The sequence below is a fragment of the Anolis carolinensis genome, chromosome 6, assembly GCF_035594765.1.
Source record: "Anolis carolinensis isolate JA03-04 chromosome 6, rAnoCar3.1.pri, whole genome shotgun sequence".
In the NCBI taxonomy this organism is placed as follows: Eukaryota; Metazoa; Chordata; class Lepidosauria; order Squamata; family Dactyloidae; genus Anolis; species Anolis carolinensis.
This window is the reverse complement of record NC_085846.1, coordinates 56,553,542-56,567,268: the sequence shown is the minus strand read 5'-3', so window position 1 is coordinate 56,567,268 and position 13,727 is coordinate 56,553,542. Positions and strand designations below refer to the sequence as shown.

The 13,727-nt window shown below is 37.2% G+C and overlaps 1 protein-coding gene across 6 annotated transcripts in view; it reads right to left on the bottom strand.

Annotated features, from left to right (window-relative positions):
- Window positions 1-707: 707 nt before the first annotated feature.
- LOC107982989 (ankyrin-2-like) overlaps window positions 708-13,727 on the bottom strand; it is a 54,614-nt gene continuing 41,594 nt past the window's right edge. For 3 of the 6 annotated variants that reach the window (XM_062984609.1, XM_062984610.1, XM_062984611.1), the window contains 3 exons: window positions 8,579-11,096; window positions 4,541-4,578; window positions 708-915 (listed from right to left, as the gene is read on the bottom strand). In XM_062984609.1, the coding sequence (XP_062840679.1) occupies window positions 783-915; window positions 4,541-4,578; window positions 8,579-11,096 (2,689 nt within the window). In that variant the 3' untranslated portion in view covers window positions 708-782. Of the gene's footprint in view, window positions 916-4,540; window positions 4,579-8,578; window positions 11,139-13,727 lie in introns of those variants that run through there. The other 3 variants (XM_062984613.1, XM_062984615.1, XM_062984612.1) reach the window with 3 other exon arrangements.

The following is a 13,727-nucleotide window of genomic DNA, read 5'->3' as shown; positions in this document are numbered from 1 at the left end:
CTCTAATTAGGACTTTATTTTTCTTTTCTTTTTGTTGTATAAACCTGGAGGCATGGATGATGGGTTGTGTTGTCAAATTTTGAGGTTGGGGGGCCTGTACTTTTGTTGTTTTGTGAATTGCCGTGATGCCATCACTCTTTTATATATATAGATTGTGTCAGAAACAACTAGAAAATTGTTGTTAGAAAAACCACAAACAAAGTTGACATGACTATAATGTTTAAGGCATGGAAATACTATTTTTGGACTATAAATGGCAGCCTTGGGGTTCTAAAATTTGTAGTTCTTGAAAATTATACTCCTAGACTCTAAATAACTGAAGCAAAGTATAGTAAAATGCAAAATTTGTAGATCTACAATTCAACAGCTGGTGAAAAGGTGGACATTTAAAGCCATTGCTAAAAAGGGGAAAATACTATATTTGAATATTCGTGATTGCAGGGTGGCAAAGCTACATGCATTTTCCTTGAGGAGATGTTAATCTCAGCAGATCGCTGAGCTGTTTTGACTCCTCAGCTCCTTTTGAGTGTTTTCTGCAGTCAAGTGAGAACAAGCTGCATTTCACTCTTTTGATAGTTGCTAGGGAATGGCATTTTAGCACAAAGAAAGCCTGCAGCTTCTAAAAACAAGGAATTTTCTTTTTAATTTTTTAATTTTTTTTACATAAGTATAGGTGTTCTTGTGACAATAATATTACAAAAGTGTTTGTTTGTTATTGTTTTTATTTATTTGCTTTTAAATTTTTTGAAAGTTTCAGAAGGTAATTTTCTATTCCGGCACATCTAGAGAGGTCTGAGACCGTCACGGAATAAACATGGAACACAGCATTTTCTGTATTGTTTGTGGAGAAAACTTATCAGCACTATGAGACTTATCAGGATCAGGATGTGTTTGAGCAATTGAAAAGGGTTTTCTCTGAAAAAGAAAAAGTAAAGAGTGAAAATACGTAATTAGAGAAGACAATACTTTTCAGCTCATTGCTAATATGAATATATATATATATATATATATATATATATATATTATTACTTAAGATTATAACAAATACTATTTGAAGACAGATTTAATCATGCTTCAGATAGATCCCACTTTCCTGAAATATGTGAGTAAATCATTACTAACATCAGTTTGGTTGATGCCTATTGGCTTGGTCAAAGCCAATGTGGTGTAGTGGTCTTACCACCTCATCAGACGGGCATTTTTTTCCCATCATACTCTGGTTCACCTCCCTTTTCAGCACGGAACCCATGATGTAAAAGGACTTCTGGACAGGCTCCATGCCAAAAAGGGAGGTGAACTACCCTGTTTCCCTGAAAATAAGACATCCCCAAAAAATAAGACCTAGTAGAGGGTTTGTTGAATTGCTAAATATAAGGCCTCCCCCGAAAGTAAGACCTAGCAAAGTTTTTGTTTGGAAGCATGCCAAACAAACACCAGAGCATGCAGGATTGGTAAATGTACATACCAGTTGTACATGAAAATAATGTTAGTAACAAGAAATTCTTGACAGGAGTCACAGTTTGTTTGGTTTGGTTATGTTGGTTTGTGATAACAACTACTGTACAATAAATAATAAATGTTCATTTTTTTGTTCAATGATAAATGTGAATTCTTCTTCATGGAAAAATAAGACATCCCCTGAAAATAAGACCTAGCACATCTTTGGGAGCAAAAAATAATATAAGACACTGTCTTATTTTCGGGGAAACATGGTAGCATTCACAGTGGTGGCAACATGGCAGCTCTCTCATGTTGCCTTGTCTTCAATGGGGGGAAGCTGGGCGGCAATGCTTCACCACATGGGATGAAGGAGGAGGTAAGATGGATGATGCAGGGTGTGGAGAAGTGTCTTCTCCGCACACCCCACTGGGAGCCCCGCTGATGCGGGGTGAATCCATGGGACTTCGTGATAAGGTTGTAAGTGTTTCCCCATTTGATCAGGGATGCAGGCAGTGACCTTCCAGAATATACCGGATATACTCGAGTATAAGCCGACCCTAATATAAGCCAAGACCCCTAATTTTACCACAAAAAAACTGGGGAAACTTATTGTCTCGAGTATAAGCCAAGGGTGGAAAATGCAACAGCTACTGGTAAATTTCAAAATGAAATTATTTTGAGGCATCAGTAGGGCCGGGCTGTGGCGCAGGCTGGTTTGCAGCCAGCAGCAATAAATCACTCTGACCACAGGGTCATGAGTTCGAGGCCAGCCCGTGGCGGGGTGAGCACCCGTCAATTAAAAATAAAAAATAGCCCCTGCTCGTTGCTGACCTAGCAACCTGAAAGATAGTTGCATCTATCAAGTAGGAAATAAGGTACCACTTAAAAAAGTGGGGAGGCAAATTTAACTAATTTACGACGTTGGAATGAGGAAGGGCCGTCAGAGTGGATGATGAAGCAGCTACTCCCCCCTGTGGCCAGAATCGAACATCCCCTCAGGAGAAGGTTAAACTGCCTCTGCGTCTGTCTGTCTCTGTCTCGGTTCTATGTGTTTATGGGCATTGAATATTTGCCCTATATGTATATAATGTGATCCGCCCTGAGTCCCCTTCGGGGTGAGAAGGGCGGAATATAAATACTGTAAATAAATAAATAAATAAATAAATAAATGTTTTGGAATATTTACCGTATTTCAAAGAAAAACAGTGAACTAGCTCTGTTAGTGGTAAAGTAGGGTCAACAAAAATATGGTATTAACAATAACATAATAATAATAATAATAATAATAATAATAATAATAATAATTTGTGATACAAAATCCAGCATATCTATCTTGTTTGCTATGTCATACAATGTTGTTGTGTCAATAATAATAATAAAAACTTCATTTGTACCCCACCCTATCTCCCCATGGGGACTCAGGCCAGCTTCCAACATAGTAAAAGGCAAACATTCAATGCCTACATAAACAATGCAGAGTTAGACATAGATCTATAATTATATATACTAATTTCACATATGCATTTCCCTCTGAAACGTTTGCAAATCCTCTCTATATATATGAGCATTTTCCTCCTGCAATATTTGCAAGCCCTATATATTTATGTTTATACCTATCTAGAAATCTGTGTGTGTGTGTGTGTGTGTGTGTGTGCATTTCCCCTGCAATATTTACAAGCCCCATATATCTATATTCATATCTATCTATCTAGACATCTCTCTGTATATAGATAATTATATCTGTATAGGATTTGCAAAGACTTGCAAACATGTGAGGCGAAAATTCATATATAAAATAATGTATACACATAGGTACAGATATACAGATACATGGAAACCTCTAGATATCTATATGTATATAGGATTTGCAAAGACTTGCAAACATATGAGGTGGAAAATCATATATAAAATTAATCTTGATAGATAAATACAAATATAAAGGTACATAGGGATTGCAAAGGCTTGCAGGGGAAAATGCTTATATATCTGTAGAAGAGATTAACAAATATTTCAGAGGAAAATGCTTTTATAAGATTAATGGGTATATATATATTCTTCTTCCTGACTTGCAAGGGCTTCTCATTCCCTTTTCAAAACCTTCCCTTGGTTAAGAGCGAGGGAGGCTTTGGAAAAGTAAACACTGATAAAGGAGGGTAAGATGAGAGATAAATATGTCATATATTGCAAGCAACGGCCTTCCGGCTCCACTGTCAGCTTGACCTTGACCCGGTTATAAGCCGTGGGAGGCTTTTTCAGCTCATAAAAAGGGCTGAAAAACCCAGCTTATCTTCGAGTATATTTGGTATATCTAATATTTACTTTCCACAAGCAACAATCCTGGATTCCCCAAAAAAGTGTTTACTACTCATGTAATAGTAAGTAATCATGGGAATGTTTGGATTGTGACTCTGCCAAAAGCAAAACAAGTTATCTCTTCCACCAACACATATTATTATACATGCTCTAGAATTGTGTCTAGTTATTCTCCATCCTTTATGAGCTCCTTTATACTCCATCCTTTATACTGTTCTCCATCCTTTATACGGTCCCTTTTGAGAACTCCCATCCTCCCTGCCCTGATAAAAGACAAATTACTCAGTCCTGTACTAGTATGTGTACAATATATCTGATTTACATAGGGATTTGAATTAAATCTCTCCTTGCTGCTCTGTGAAGTTGCTTGCTAGAAATTGGATTCATGTCTTGGCTAGGAATCAGTTTACCTGATTGATGTCCATGTCATTGGACAAAGAGACCCTAGGGTTTTTCACTGATCAAAACGTTTGCCCATGCCTGATATATATACATGATATATAATATAATATATGATATGATATGATATAGAAAATAATATATAAACATTTCTTGGGGCTCCATGAGAAACTTTTGCTTCAAAAACGGCTGCACGGCTGAAAAAGTTTGAGAAACCCAGGAATAGAGGAATAAGAATTTGGACAGGCTGTGGTTGGAAATTGCTTCATGGCTCCATATTTTATTTTCAGCCAGTAGAGGCTGGCTGATATTAGAAACTTTTTGGTGAAACATTAGAAAACGTATGATCAGGAACCCTCAAGGTAGAACGTATTGGGGGTTTACGTACCTGTACAAGGATATAAGATCCCAAATGATGGTCAAATGCTATAGACAGGAGGGTAAAAAAGAAAGATAAGCAAGAAGTGGTTATTAGTTTTCAATCACATGTGTTTTAATCTAAGTTGCTTTGAGTCTCCTTGTGGAGAGAAAAAGTGGGAAATATACACATAATCATCATCATACCTGAATTTAATGGCATGCTGCTCTGAATATTTCAGCATTTGAGGTTTTATTCCCAAAATTGCTCAGTAAATTCTGTTGCTCAATAAATTACTTGAAAATTAAAACTACAACGTATTATAATAATTAAATAACATCACAATCCTGGGTGGAGATTGTTGTGGATTTCTTGGATTTAGTTGTTTAGTGGTACATAGTTTTTTTGGGGATTGCCTTTGACAGTAGATCCAGCTTTCTTGTGGATTGGAATGGATTTTGATATTGCATGGCTTTAAGCCTAATGTTGAAATCGCCTGGATAGAACAACTTTCCCTGTTTTGTAGCTTTATTTATAATATTGTTTTTTGTAGATCAGAAATCTGTCCAAAGGTGTTTTTTAAATTGATGTATAAAGTATTACTGTAGTCTATATAGATTGCTATCATTTATCATTCTTGTGGGTATGTGTGTGTGTATGAATTATAAACCTTATATAATTCCAGTATTAATTTGAAGTGTGTGCTTTCTTTCTTTTTGGGCCCCTTCATTGATTTATTAATTCCAACCACTACATAAAATATATTATATCAGCAAGCAGATGGATTTATTTATTTATTTGAGATGCTTATGGTAGGACATTTCTATATCACACACCCTCACTGTCCACAAAGGCTCTTGATGTGAGGAACAGATAAAAACCAATTGAAACTGTGCAAAGATTTAAAAAAATATTTTTGATATGCAATGATAATTTACATGGTCCTAATATACTTCTATTACTTTTGAGATTTTTTTTGGAGGGGGTATCAATTGGAACATCTCTGTATCCAGAGCCTACAAGAAAGCAGTTTTTATTGAAGGGATAGTTAGGAGAGTCTGTTTTTACTTGAATTGTGGAGTGTCACTTGTGGGTGCTTATCACTTTGTATGAAATGTTATAGTGTATGATTAGCAAGCAGAAAGGAAACCAATTTTGGTATCTCTGGAAGTTGTTTGTGGCTATGCCCTTGTAGCTGCAGTCTACATGCATTCGCCCTTTGCTATGTTTGCAGAGAACAAACTCAGAAGTGTCTAGTCTCTTGGCAGATTAAAACAGGACTTTAAAAATACAGCCTGTCAACCACATGAAGAAATCCGGTGCAAAACAACTTCTTTCCCTTCCTTTTTTTTTACCTAGAGAAAAGGGAGAAGCCCTGTCCTATCAATCTGCAGGGCTACATGTCTGTTTCAGTGTACAAGGAAAAGGGGGCAGAAGGACTAGAATTATTGTGACTAAATAAATAAATATATCATTATTGAGGTTCAAAGTTCCTTATAAGCACACAATTAAAAGATGTAGCTAAAAATCCAAAAGATACAAAAGTTTTAAAAATAAATAAATAAATGATATCGAGTTAAAATATACGAGGGCTATCCACAAAGTTGATTACATTTTGGATTTTAAAAAGGACAAAGTATAGGAGAAATCATTTACCATATGCAGCTGAAAGCCACATCCCAATACTACATCTCACGTAATCCCCATTGAAATCTAGGCATGTCTCAGATAGATAACTGAGGTTGGAAAATTCTGCTCCAGTAAACTCTCCTGCTTGTGTCCTCAGCTCTTCCCCCTTCTCCTTTCCTGCAGCGTTGCCAAAACGTTGCGTTGCCAGCCATGCCCCCATTGTTGGAAACGGAGGAGAGAGGCGGCTGAATTTCCTGGGGCAGAACTTTCTAACCTCATTTATGTATCTGAGACGTGCCTAGATTTCAATGGGGATTACGTGAGATGTAGTATTGGGATGTGGCTTTCAGCTGCATATGGTAAATGATCTCTCCTATACTTTGTTCTTTTTTAAATCCAAAACGTAATCAACTTTGTGGATAGCACTCATACATAATTAAGGGCCTTATCACATAAGGATCATCTCCTTCCAAAATTGGGTTCTATTCCCTATCACACATTCAAATTCTTTCCAGAAGGAAAATGAAAGCACAGATTCTCCACCTTTGGTGGGCTCAGTTCCAGGCAAAGAAAATCTCCAAAAGAAAATGTGTGCAAATCTCCAGCTCAGTTAGGAGAGGAGCAATCCATGGGACAGTGGGAGAATCCGTATGGCAGCGGGGAAAACCGTGGGGCACCACATCACTTCGTCTTTTACCTTCACACAATGTTTTGCATCTCCCCCTGGCTTCCTCCCGCACTGTCACTGTCTTAGTGAATGAGAACATAGGTAGTCACCCATGTTCTCAGGGCTGCCTCTGACCATACTGCCAAGATGGAGCCGGGACGTCTCTTTGTTATTTAAATCCCAAATTTCTTGCCATTGTTTTGCTAATTCATTTACCGTTTCCTCTTGTTTCAGTATACTAGGATTGAATCTCCATCTTTTTATCTGATTGTAATCTTGCTTGATTTCAATTTCTATACTAACTGGAGCATGATCACTAATCCTTATGTTTTCTATTTCCGTATTTACAACTTTGGTAACAATTTGGTAACAATGTTGCTATCAGCTGCAAGGTTATTAATAGCAAGAAATTGGAAAGGGGAGGTGAAAATTAAAATAGAAGATTGGTACAAGGAAATTCGGAAATTAGCAATAAATGATAAATTAACATGCAATTTAAATGTCAAAAAAGGCCTAAGGAAGAAAAATGATTTTGAAAGTATATGGAAGAAATTTATTGAAGAAACATTAAGGCGAGAAGATGGGAATCAACCCCCACCAGAAGAAATGAGATTCTGGTTGGACTATAAAGAAAAGGACTCCCGTGATGGGGAGCTCAACGGGTAGAACACTGGGGGAAGGAAAAGACTTAATTATATGAATTGTAAAGATTTTTCTTTTCTTTGTAACAAAATCAATAGTATTGTAATAAAATTATTCAAAAAACAACAACAAGATGGAGCTGGGACAGAGCCTGTGATGGGCTCCGGTGGGTTCCATCCTGGCTGCATTTCGCCAGTGTCCTGGGACAGCAAAGAAGCCTCGTGTGATGAAGTCGTAGGTCTCAATTTTGCCCCAGAAACCTCAGGACATGGGATGACCCTGAATTGACTTCCTTACTGTCAAGGCCTTTTCAAAACAAAGAACATCAACAACCTGGTTTTCGGTTTATATAGTTTTCTTTCAGGAACATCTCTCATGCAATATTGATCAGCAGTCAGAGCTGATTTTTCATGGGACTGGCAGATATGGCCAACTTCCACAGAAGCTAACCAGAGAACTATTTGCAGAAAAATAAATAATAATAATAATAATAATAATAATAATAATAATAATAAATAATAGTGATCAGAGTCAACTGGATATTTATCTGGATCCACAAGAGATTGTTGAGAACCTCTACCAAAGGCAGAAATTGGTTTGGGTATATAAAAATTATTAATAAAACATAATTCTATCCTTTAAAAATCAATTACAGTAGAGTCTCACTTATCCAAGCCTCGCTTATCCAAGTTTCTGGATTATCAAAGCCATTTTTGTAGTCAATGTTTTTAATATATCGTGATATTTTGGTGCTAAATTTGTAAATACAGTAATTACAACATAACATTACTGCGTATTGAACTGCTTTTTCTATCAAATTTGTTGTAAAATATGATGTTTTGGTGCCTAATTTGTAAAATCATAACTAATTTGATGTTTAATAGGCTTTTCCTTAATCCCTCCTTATTATCCAAGATATTCGTTTATCCAAGCTTCTACCGGCCCGTTTAGCTTGGATAAGTGAGACTCTACTGTAGTTTGTTATCATTTATGTACAACAGCTTATGTTGTTACCTTTTTGATTTTGTGACAATATATAAGAAAGCAGAAAGGAATACAAAAATGTAATTCATTATTACTCCACTCTTTCTATAAGTCTTATTTTTTAGTTTGTTTTGACTTTCATATACCTGCTTTACTTGAATTTCTCTAGGCACTTCAAATTCTTCTTGATCAGGAGTTAATATTTGACTTGTGATGTCTTCTTCAGGTTCTTCGTTAGGTTCTTCAGGTTCTTCTTGGTATATACTTTTCCTGGATATGTTACGTTGCATTTTCTCTGAGGAATCTTGAATGTTCGCTGTCCACTCGGGTACTTGCAGCCAATCCATATTGCTTTCCCTAAAAGCAACAATACTTTCTTTCCTAATCTTGGACACAGATGATTCTAAGAAGTCCTGCAGGTCCTGCAGGTCCTGCGGGGAGTCACGGAGACTCTTGAGCGAGCTTTCAAGCCACTTCTTCACAACCTCCCTAGATGGTTCAGGGCATATTTCATTCAGGCTTTGCAGAGATTTTTCAACCCATTCCATCACATCTTGTTTGGATAATCCAGGATCTTCCTCTTGGAGATATTGTAGGGATTCTTCAAGCCATTCTTGAATATACAGTCTGGATGCTTCCTGTTTGAGGTTTTCTATGGATTGCTCAAGCCATCCCTCTACGTTACCTATGGAGTCTTGAGGACCTTCCTTTTTAAGAAGCTGTATTGATGCTTTAAGCCATTCCTGTAGGCTTTGTCTAGCTGTATCAGAGCCTGCTGTTTCAAGGTTTTCTAAAGTATCTTCAAGCCATTTTTGCACTTTGATTCTGCAGGCTGCATTTTGGACACTTCTTATAGATTTACTCAGCCATTCTTGCACATCATTTGCAGGGCCTTTCACTTCATGTTTCTCAACTAATATTTTTAGGAGTTCCTGCTGGTCCTGCCTGGATGCTTCTGGTTCCTTTCCTAGGATGGTATCTGTGGATTTTTTGGCCTCCTCCCGCAAGTCCTTTCTGGATTCCCCAGGACCTTCCATGTCAAGGGTTTTCAAAGATCCTACAGGCCGCTCCAGCACATCCTGTTGCCTTTGAAGAGGTACTTCAGCACTTTTGCTTTCAAGAAATGCTTCAATATTCTCCCGCAGTGTTGAATCGGATATTTCTCTGCTACCTTCTTGGATGCTTTTAAGGGATGATTTCCGCCTCTCCTGTCCAGTTGGATAGAGTATTTCTACACTTTCTTGGGTGCTTTTAATGGACACTTCACGGCTTTTCTGTCCAATTGGAGGGGGTATTTCTATACTTTCTTGTGAGCTTTTAATGGAAACTTCAGGGCTTTCCTGTTCAATTGGATGGGATATTTCTGGACTTTCTTGGGTGCTTTTAATGGATGCTTCACGGCTTTTCTGTCCAATTGGAGGGGGTATTTCTATACTTTCTGGTGAGCTTTTAATGGAAACTTTACGGCTTTTCTGTCTACTTGGATGGGATATTTCTGGACTTTCTTGGGTGCTTTTAATGGATACTTCACGGCTTTTCTGTCCAATTGGAGGGGGGATTTCTAGACTTTCTTGGCTGCTTTTAATGGATGCTTCACGGCTTTTCTGTCCAATTGGAGGGGGGATTTCTAGACTTTCTTGGGTGCTTTTAATGGATGCTTCACGGCTTTTCTGTCTAATTGGAGGGGGGATTTCTAGACTTTCTTGGCTGCTTTTAATGGATGCTTCACGGCTTTTCTGTCCAATTGGAGGGGGGATTTCTAGACTTTCTTGGCTGCTTTTAATGGATGCTTCACGGCTTTTCTGTCCAATTGGATGGGGGATTTCTAGACTTTCTTGGCTGCTTTTAATGGATGCTTCACGGCTTTTCTGTCCAATTGGATGAGCTATTTCTTTATTTTTTTCTTGGAGGTTTGTAATGGATGATTCAAGCCATGTCTTCACATCTTCTCTAACTGCTTCAAGGCATTGTTCTGCAATATTTTGCATGGATGATTCAAGCCACATTGCCACAGCCTGTCCAGGTGCTTCTGGCATCCCCTTTGCAATGCTTTGAATGGATTCTGCTCTAGATGTTGGGCCTTCTTTTGGGAGGCTACTTATAGATGTCTCAATCAATTCCTGGATGCTTTTCATGGATGTCTCAAGCCATTCCTGGACACGTAGATATGATGTGTCAGGTCCTTCCTCTTTGAGGTGACTTATGGATATTTCCAGCCATTCCTTCACATCCTTTCTGGATGCTTCGGGACATTTAATTTCAAGGTTTTTAAAGGATTCTTTAAGCCATTCTTCAAGACTCTGAGTTGATGCTTTAGAATCTTTTTCTTTGAGGTTTTCTATGGTTGCTCGAAGCCATCCCAGTACATTTTCTCCAGCTACTTTAAAATCACCCTTTTTGAGGTTGTTTAAGGAAGCCTCTAACCATCCATTGCTTAGGTTAGTTTTGAGCAACTGACAGACTTCAGGACTCGTTTCTCCAAGTATTTCAGTCTCTTTCTTTGCACTTTTTGAGTCTTCATCTGTTTTTTTAACATTTGTACTTGTTTGCCATATGTATACATAACTTCTCTTGCCAGCTTTGTTCATTTGTGATCCTAAGTGATCAATGTCTACTTCACACACCCAAGATCCACAGTGGTCCTTCCTCCATGCCTCTACCTGTCTATGAAGATCAGATTTTTAGATATAGATATAGTGCATTGACCTGGGATAAAATAAAATAAATTAACCAAGAATTTATTTAAAGCACGTCAATTGTTTTTCATTCAAGAAGCCTATTTACAGTGCATATTGTGATCATTTTGCGGAGATTCAAAGCATTATCCCATGTGTTATTATTTATTTTATATCACATATGTCTCCATAAAGGGATTCAAAATCAAACAGATTGAGATAAGAAACTGTACAATCAAGATAAACTAATCAAATTATAATAATAAAACACAATTTAATTGGATCCAATGAGATGTAGACCCAGGTGTATGTTTGCAGCCCATTGTGACTTTTCATTTTACATATTGCTTAAGAATATTTTAAAATCCAATTATTTTAGAATTTTGAAACTCTGTTGTTTTTTTTTAAAAGTAATAGTGCCCAGATTGAAACTAATTATTGTGCTTATATTTTTAATAATACAGAGGTTTGATTACAGGATCTAATAAATATCCTTAAATTTTGTTTTGCAAGTTCTATGCAAACTGAACAAACTCCATCAGTTTTCTAGAAGAAGCCATACTTTGCCAATATATCAAAACATGACACAATTTTGTCTTGAAATCAATCTAAATACATATATTGAGTTTGACCAAAATCAGTTTGTGTGGGCTTATTGTAAAACAGATAATACGGGGATTTGGAGTCTTTCTAATACAAGTACCCAAAACAGAGCCAGCCCTAGGTATTTTTCAAGTGTAGGCGAACAGAATTCCCCCCCCCCCCCAAAAAAAAACAATCACTGAAAAATAAAAGCGTTGGATAAGCGAAAATGTTAGATAAGGAAGGATTAAGGAAAAGCCTATTAAACATCATATTACATTAATATTTTACAAATTAAGCACCAAAACATGTTTTACAACAAATCAACAGAAAAAGTAATCTCGACTGCGCCCCCGTATGTTTGCCGCCCGAAGCGACCACTTAATGCGCCTCATAGTTGGACCAGTTCTGACCCAAAATAATGGATAGAGATGGCCTACAATCTTACTCAGTTGTCTGCCTTTTTGTCCCAGTAGATGATATACCGTATATACTCGAGTATAAGCCGACCCAAATATAAGCTGAGGCACCTAATTTTATCACAAAAAACTGGGAAGACTTATTGACTCGAGTATAAGCCGAGAGTGGGAAATGCAGCAGCTACTGGTAAATTTCAAAAATAAAATTAGATACCAATAAAATTACATTAATTGAGGCATCAGTGGGTTAAATGTTTTGAATTTTTACTATATTTCAAAGAAAAACAGTAAACTAACTCTATAAGTGGAAAAGCAATAATAACTTTATAATAATCATCAACAACCACAACAGCTTCATTTGTACCCTGCCCTATCTATCTCCCCCTGGGGAACTCAGGCCAGCTTCCAACATAGTAACAGGCAAACATATAATGCCTACATAAGCAATGCAGAGCTAGATATAGATCTATCATTTTATATATACTAATTTCACACGTGTATTTTCCCCTGAAACCTTTGCAAATCTTCTCTCTATGTGCATTTTCCTCCTGCAATATTTCCAAGCCCGATTTATCAATGTTTATACCTATCTAGACATGTGTGTGTGCATGCGCATTTTCCCTCTGCACTTGCAAACATGTGAGGGTAAAATTCATATAAATTCATATATAAAATTAATGTATACGTATAGGAACAGATATACAGGTACATGGAAATCTCCAGTTATCTATATTTACATAGGATTTGTAAAGACCTGTAAACATATGAGGGAAAAATTCATATATTAATGTATTTGTAGGGGGATATAAGCTTTGGGGCATGCATTTACCCAAGGAAGAAATGCAAGCAAAGCCCCCCTAAAAACAACTTTGTCCTCTTTTCTCCTGCCCTTTCCCACCTCTTTTCTTTCTCCCTTTTTCAAACTCTAAAAGTAGCCAGAAAAGGCTTTTTAAAACTTCTCTCCCCCTCCCAAAAAAGCCCACCTCATTTTTGTTTCCTTAGGAATAAAAAGAAATACACACTATCTGTTGCTCTCTTTTCCCTCCTTCCCTCCCTTTGGACTCAAATGTTCTTGCAATAGTAGTAGTAGTAGTAGTAGTAGTAGTAGTAATAATAGCAATGAATCGTGCTAATTTGCAAGAATATCTTTTTTTCTTCCCCTTCTGCCCATGCAATCTGGCTTGCAAGGGTTTCTCTCACACTCTCCTTTCACTTTTGAAAACATTCGCTTCTTCTCCCTCTTTCAAAAAAATATAAGATAACCAGCCTGGGAGGAAAAGCAGAGGAGGGAGGTTTTGGAAAAGAAAACATACTGTGGCCTCCAGGCTCCGGCTGCTGGCTTGACCTTGACCCGAATATAAGCCGGGGGAGACTTTTTCAGCTCATAAATAAGGGCTGAAAAACTCGGCTTATCTTCGAGTATATACAGTACCAAGCTTGGTAACTCTGATCAAACATGTGGCTGTCTATTGCATAACACAGAAACCAACAGACATATAGACATTTCTAATTAAAGTATAGATTATGTTTATAAAACATCTTATAATTCCTAAGAAACCATGACATTTATTGTCTGAATATTCATGAGCGGTAGAGATACTTAGAAATGCTTACATACT